Genomic DNA, 7,887 nt, shown 5'->3' with positions numbered 1-7,887 from the left:
TCTCTTCGCTAACGTTGTAAACTTTCCTTCTTGCATTTTTCATCTCTCTCCCTCTCTCTTTTGCAAATGTCTCGAATTACAATAAACTCACCAAAGCACTGTGCTGAAAAGCAAGCACTGAGAATTGAGAGAAACTATAAGAAGCTTTTCTTTCCCTTCTCTGCAATTTTCACTACACTCATATTGCTCATACTTCTCATCTACCTCATCCTCCTCCCTTCAAAGCCTCAATTCTCACTCACACAAGTTGATATCTACCAACTCAACCTCTCAGGACCAAAACTCAACTCCTCAATCCAACTAACCCTTCTCTCCAAAAACCCAAATAAAAAAGTTGGCATTTACTATGATGAGTTTCAAGTTTATGCAACATATAAGGGACAACAAATAACTGGTTACACATCTATGCCTCCCTTTTACCAAAGCAATGAAGAGAGTAATCTCTTAACAGCTTCTTTGGTAGGAAATGGTGTTCCTGTTGCTCCATCTATTGGTTATGAAGTTGGTCGTGATCAAAGTTCTGGAAGACTAGTTTTGAATCTCAAGGTTAATGGGAAGCTTCGTTGGAAGGTTGGAACTTGGGTCTCTGGGCATTACAGGTTCAATGTTAACTGTGTTTCTTTTATGGCCTTTGGATCATCTATGACTTCCAGTCCTATTAGTTCCAACCAGGTTGCTCACTGTTCTACCACAATTTAAACTAGACCATACTATATTTGCTGTTAATAATGCTAAATGTACAACTTTTACGACAACTTTTGACTTTATGAGTCTGAGAAAGTTGTGGTTGTGAGTTGTACATATAACATTTTTCTTTAAGTTTTCTTATTTTTCAGCTTTTGATTGGCTTTGTATTAAAACATATTTTGAAGCCACTAAGTGATTTGTAAATAAAATATAAGAATATAATGATGGTATTGCACCAAAAGTTACCAATTTGTGAGAACTGAGACAGATGCATATTAGATGGTTAGGGTTATCTCTATGCTTTTAGTTTCATTTCTCTGTCTCTCTCTCTTCTACCTTCTTAATTGGTTTTGCTTGCATTGTATGTGATGGATGATATTAGGGTAAAATGAAAAAAGGGCAGAGAACAGTTACATGGATTTCACGGACTCTCTTTTGTGAGTAGATATTGGGTCACCTTTGTTGGTTATTTTGCGGTATTGAGAGGTTTTTTTTATCGTTGAGGAACATGTACACAGAGATTTCAAGAAAGGAAGAGAGAGTGAAGGAAAAAGTGAGGGAAGATTGTAGCTTTCCTTGGAGAATCTCTGCAGATTTTACATGTCAATTTCTTACCTTTAAGAATCATATATGTTATATACTATACATTGATCAAACATTTGGTACCCATGATGAATCAGCTATTGTTTTTCTCCCTTTTTGAGCAATACCAAAGAAATGAGATAAGAAATCAATGTCTCAAACGAATATACCTGGTGATTCTAATAGTGGGAAATGGGCAGTGCATAGTGGTGTAACACTTTTGATTTTCAGCATTTTGACTAAAGCAAACAAAGCATTAAAACCAAGAATCATACAATACAACAGGTTAAAAGGTTTAGGATGGTTGTTTTGTGTACTTTGTTACTTAAAGTTAATCATTGACCAAAAAGATGACAAACTAATCCTCCTAAAGTTAATGCAGTTGATTTGGTAATTACTTCCAGTGCTAATTAATATCAGATTGCCTCCTACCATATTACTCTTCTAATAAAAAGACTATGTTGCATATAAAAAAAATACCACCTTTGATATTTGGAAAAACAAAATAACCTTAGAAAACCAAGTGCCATATCAAAAAAATTTTAAAGTCATATAACTTTTTGAAGATTTATAAAGCCAGAATACTACTTTTTACCAACCGGTCCCTACAGGAAGTGATATTAAATTCATATCCTTAAATTTACTTCTAAAAAACCCATTATTACAAATATAACAAAAATTTGACCACAGGTTCTCAAGTAACAGGAGCTGCAAGCAAGTCAATAGTTTCAAAATATCATTTGGTCTAATGAGGCGTAATAATACAATACAATTGGTATCCTTCAAGCATAGGATGGGTGGATGGGGATATTACAGCTCTTAAACCTTTCACATTGAGTTTGAAATTAACAATGACATGACAGACAAACGCATGTTCTACATAGGATCTTTGTTGAACATGTTGGTACATCGGACGTGATCGTTATACAGCGTTGGCCACAAACAATCAAATTAAGTGCATAGAATAAATAAAAGAGAAGAAACAAGAGAATTTGGTAACGGGATTTGGCTAATTGTTCCTATGTCCCCGAGAGTACTGAGTGGCTACCAAGATATTATTGGAGAATAAAGATTACAAATCTTAGCACACTCATGGGCTCATCTACCCATGAGGTGTTTCTATCTATTTGATGCTTAAATATGGTGCACATTATAATAAGAGACTTAAGTCTAATATATAACATTGGTTACTCTAACTCTAATCCAATACTAGACCATGTGGGAGTAACACAGTATTATTTCAAGAACAACATCATCAAAAACCAAAACCAACCTCAACAGAAATTCTTTATAGAAAGTAGCTTTAGACTTTTCTACCTCCGAGAAATGAAAGTATTCAAGTAACTTTTATTTGGCCAAGGCCAACGAATGTGATACACGCTACCCCATTGCTGGGTTTTCTATCTTTTGTGCTTCAATTTTTGTTTGCACCACTATACAACAACTACCAACCATTTAACTGACTAGGTGGGGTTGTATATATCGATCCATAACATAATACTTTTATTATAAATCATGTTTATTGATAAGACATTGAAGATCTTACTTGTTTTTATTATTTCTCATATAGTTTTTTATGGTCTCTTTTTTCCTTTAGGAATTGAACTAACTTTCATTCGTTATACTCTCTTTACATGACTTTTATCGGTTTCCTCCATGCATGTTCAAAGCAGCTAAGGTGCAGCTCTACAATCTTTTCTATAATATGAGTTACTTCAACAACATCCTCCTGAGTGCATTAATTTTTAATCATATATTGTTTAGTGTATTCACTTATCCAATACAATAGTTTCATCTCTACTACATATAGTATGTTCTTTAATTGATATTTTAACATCCAACATTCAGTCTCATATGATATTGCAATTCATGTTGTAAAACTTTATCATAGAAATAATTATTATGCAGAAATTGGTATGTAAAATGGGACCAGGCGCTGCACCAACAGCAATGACAAAAACACCCGATGGGCATAGTTTCTTCTTCTTCATGTTTTTCTTTCTTTCTCTGACACACTTTGTTGCTTTTTACCCTCGACTCATAATATGCCAAATGGGGCTCATCTCTTCCTCTTGCTGCAATGCATGTTATTGTTAGCTACTTAGCTAATATGCTAAGCTGCTAGCGCATGTTTTCAGCTAAAGCGATAAAGGTACTCATATTAAAAGAGATGTTATTTTTATTATTAGTAAATGAAGAATGAGAACAGAAACAGAAATATTCAATCTAAGGCAAGAGCTAGTAATCTGGGGTCACTAATTAGTATATTTTCTATCAATGGAGATAGTTCTATGAAAATTAACACTATATTTCCTGCATGATATTTAGTTAAGGACAAAAAAGAGACTAATTAAATATGTAACTTAGGTTTACATGGTAATTAAAAAGATATAATATAGTGTAAATGTTAACTATTATTTACTATGAAACAAAAGTAATTTAAATCAATATTCTACCCATAGATTTTAAACTGAATAATAAATGAGACTAAAAATGTGAATTTAAGGCAAGAGGTTACCCAATAATTGATTGTATGTTTCTCGGTCAAGGAAAAGCACTTAGAGAAAGTGCTGCGGGGTTGTGACTTAGTTTCACACTTCACGTTTCAAAAGTTGATATGCAATGCCTTTTAAGTATATGAAAGTCGCACATCACCATGCTAGTGCTTCATAGGAATGACTAAGTTATTGCTAAACCAGAAAATTCAACTTCATTTGACTGAATACCATCTCAATCCACGATGTTATCAAACAATTTTGTCAAAAAGTGAGTGAGTACTATTAATACAGCTTGTGTTTACCATATTCAAGCACATCCCTCCGCTTCTCATTAGTTATTATTATACATACGCAAATAAGAGTAGGGTACCCAGCCAATATCCACCAATTTAGAAGTACACTTAAAGGTTAAGCTTAAGGGCAATGCACTATCTCTTGTAAACAAATTTTTAATGTTAAGATTTATGGTACATCCCAATAAAATAGAGTTCACCTATGCTCTCATAATCTAGAGTGTCGGTTGTGTAAAACATTCAGATGGATGGTTATAGGAGAGTCGAGTACTGAATAAAGATTCTAACACATGGCACTTTAAGGGTGTAGATTTTTAGCATAGAAGTAATAGATCATAGTTTGGATCTTCCTATTGTATATGGGCAAGATCTTCCTTAAGTGGGAATGTCAAAAGGGATCCTGACGCTGATGTCAATATAAGTGAAAGTATGTAGAGAGAACATAGAGTGAAGGGATTCTTTCTATTTATAGAGAGGTTGAGTGAAGTGTATACCAATGTCAGTGCCTTAATAATGACAAGTCACTATATAATAACTTTGTCCAGAGTGACAATGGTTCTTTAATCATAGTGGACCACCTTGTTGTATCTGTGCTCGGAGTGGCACAATGGTATTGGTAGGGCGGGCTGCCATGCCTTTGTTCAGACCGTTGTAGCCACAGACTAGGCCCACTCCTGTTGCGTGACAAGGGGTAGCTCACATTACTCAAGTGACATGTTCAGTCTTCAACGGTGTTTTGTGTTGTTCAAATGGCGTATTTAATCTTGTAGGATTTTACGACTATATGGATGTTGCTTAGGTCATGTCTTATCATTTTCGTCCGTTCATGTATTTAGCTCAATAATCGGGTATGATCAGTAACCACGTGGACATGAACTTATTTACCTGGTGATGGGCATGAATACTGTGATCAGATGGTATTAACTGGTTTTGCTGGCGATGAGCATGACACATTTAAAAGTAGACTTAACTGGACTTTGTTGTATTATTACATATACAGCTTGCATTTACCATATTCAAGCACAACCCTCCACTTCTCATTAGTTATTAATATACATATGCAAATGAGAGTAGGGTACCCAGCCAATACCCACCACTTTAGAAGTAGACTTAATGGTTAAGCTTAAGGGCAATGCACCATCTCTTGTAAAGAAATTTGACTGTGGTTTTAATGTTAAGATTTATGGTACATCCCAATAAAATAAAGTTCACCTATGCTCTCATAATCTAGAGTGTCGGTTGTGTAAAACATTCAAATGGATGGTTATAGGAGACTCGAGTACTGGATAAAGATTCTAACACATGACATTTTAAGGGAGTAGATTTTTATTTATTTTTAAATAAAAAATTTCAAAACATTGTAAGATTTATTATCCTCGCATTCCACCATTGGAGAAGTTCTACTTTCCTTTTTAAAAGAGTTAAAGATGTTATTGAAGACCAAAATTAATATTTATGCTAGTCCCTTAGCCTAATTTGCAAATAATATTATAGTTCTTTAGCATAGAAGTAATAGATCATAGTTTGGATCTTCTTATTGTATCTGGGCAAGATTCTTCCTTAAGTGGGAATGTCAAAAGGGATCATGATACTGAAGTCAATATAAGTGAAAGTATGTAGAGAGAACTTAGAGTGAAGGGATTCTTTCTATTTATAGAGAGATTGAGTGAAGTGTATGCCAATGTCAGTGCCTTAATAATGACGAGTCACTATATAATATCTTTGTCCAGAGTGACAATGGTTCTTTAATCATAGTGGGCCACCTTGTTGTATCTGTGCTCGGAGTGGCACAATGGTATTGCTAGGGCGGACTGCCTTGCCTTTGTTCAGACTGTTGTAGCCACAGACTAGGCCCACTCCTGTTGCGTGACAAGGGGTAGCTCACATTACTCAAGTGACATGTTCAGTCTTCAACGGTGTTTTGTGTTGTTCAAATGGTGTATTTAATCTTGTAGGATTTTACGACTTTATGGATGTTGCTTAGGTCATGTCTTATCATTTTCGTCCGTTCATGTATTTAGGTCAATAATCGGGTATGATCAGTAACCACGTGGAGATGAACTTATTTACCTGGTGATGGGCATGGATCCTGTGATCAGATGGTATTAACTGGTTTTGCTGGCGATGAGCATGACACATTTAAAAGTAGACTTAACTGGACTTTGTTGTATTATTACATATACAACTTGCATTTACCATATTCAAGCACAACCCTCCACTTCTCATTAGTTATTATTATACATACGCAAATGAGAGTAGGGTACCCAGCCAATACCCACCACTTTAGAAGTAGACTTAATGGTTAAGCTTAAGGGCAATGCACCATCTCTTGTAAAGAAATTTGACTGTGGTTTTAATGTTAAGATTTATGGTACATCCCAATAAAATAAAGTTCACCTATGCTCTCATAATCTAGAGTGTCGGTTGTGTAAAACATTCAAATGGATGGTTATAGGTGTCTCGAGTATTGGATAAATATTCTAACACATGATACTTTAAGGGTGTAGATTTTTATTTATTTTTTATAAAAAAAAATTCAAAACTTTGTAAGATTTATTATCCTCGCATTCCACCATTGGAGAACTTCTACTTTCCTTTTTAAAAGAGTTAAGGATGTTATTGAAGACCAAAATTAATATTTATGCTAGTCCCTTAGCTTAACTTGCAAATAATATTATAGTTATTTAGCATATAAGTAATAGATCGCAGTTTGGATCTTCCTATTGTATCTGGGCAAGAGTCTTCCTTAAGTGGGAATGTCAAAAGGGATCATGATACTGAAGTCAATATAAGTGAAAGTATGTAGAGAGAACTTAGAGTGAAGGGATTCTTTCTATTTATAGAGAGGTTGAGTGAAGTGTATGCCAATGTGAGTGTCTTAATCAAGACGAGTTACTATATAATATCTTTGTCCATAGTGAGAATGGTTCTTTAATCATAGTGGGTCACCTTGTTGTATCTGTGCTCTGAGTGGCACAATGGTTTTGCTAGGGCGGGTCACCTTGTCTTTGTTCAGACCGTTGTAGCCACAGACTAGGCCCACTCCTGTTGTGTGTCAAGGGGTAGGTCACATTACTCAAGTAACGTGTTCAGTCTTTAGCGGTGTTTTGTGTTGTTCAGATGGCGTGTTTAACCTTGTAGGATTTTACGGCTTTGTGGATGTTGCTTAGGTCATGTCTTATCACTTTCGCCCGTTCATGTATTTAGGTCAATAATCGGGCATGATCAGTAACCACGTGGGTAGGAACATATTTACCTACTGATGGGCATAGATCCTGTGATCAGCTAGTGTTAATTGGTCTTGCTGACAATGAACATGACACATTTAGAAGTAGACTTATCTGGTCTTGCTGCATTATTACATATACAGCTTGCGTTTACCATATTCAAGCACAACCCTCCGCTTCTCATTAGTTATTATTATACATACGCAAATGAGAATAGGGTACCCACCCAATACCCATCAGTTTAGAAGTAGACTTAATGGTTAAGCTTAAGGGCAATGCACCATCTCTTGTCAAGAAATTTGACTGTGATTTTAATGTTAAGATTTATGGTACATCCCAATAAAATGGAGTTCACATATGCTCTCATAATCTAGAGTGTCGGTTGTTTAAAACATTCAGATGGATGGTTATAGGATAGTCGAGTACTGAATAAAGATTCTAACACATGACACTTTAAGGGAGTATGTAACACCGCGAATTTTACGATTTATAATTATAAGATTTTATTAATATTTTTATTAATTATATATTCGAAAATGAATTTCTGCGAATTTTCGGTAAATAATTAGACGAAACTCTAGTTGAGTTTTAGTCTTGTAA

At 34.9% G+C, this 7,887-nt stretch overlaps 1 protein-coding gene across 1 annotated transcript; it reads left to right on the top strand.

The window, feature by feature from the left end:
* LOC109327571 (NDR1/HIN1-like protein 12) lies at positions 1-993 on the top strand. Its single transcript, XM_019560754.1, has one exon. It carries the CDS (start codon positions 67-69, stop codon positions 697-699), a length of 633 nt encoding a protein of 210 aa, XP_019416299.1. The 5' UTR covers positions 1-66; the 3' UTR covers positions 700-993.

The sequence above is a fragment of the Lupinus angustifolius genome, chromosome LG15, assembly GCF_001865875.1.
Source record: "Lupinus angustifolius cultivar Tanjil chromosome LG15, LupAngTanjil_v1.0, whole genome shotgun sequence".
NCBI lineage: Eukaryota > Viridiplantae > Streptophyta > Magnoliopsida > Fabales > Fabaceae > Lupinus > Lupinus angustifolius.
Note: the sequence above shows the minus strand (reverse complement) of the source record. Positions and strands in the feature narration are given on the sequence as shown.

What these genes read in the sequence shown, in the direction of transcription:
- LOC109327571 (XM_019560754.1), top strand. Translation starts at nt 67, where the DNA reads ATGTCTCGAATTACAATAAACTCACCAAAGCACTGTGCTGAAAAGCAA.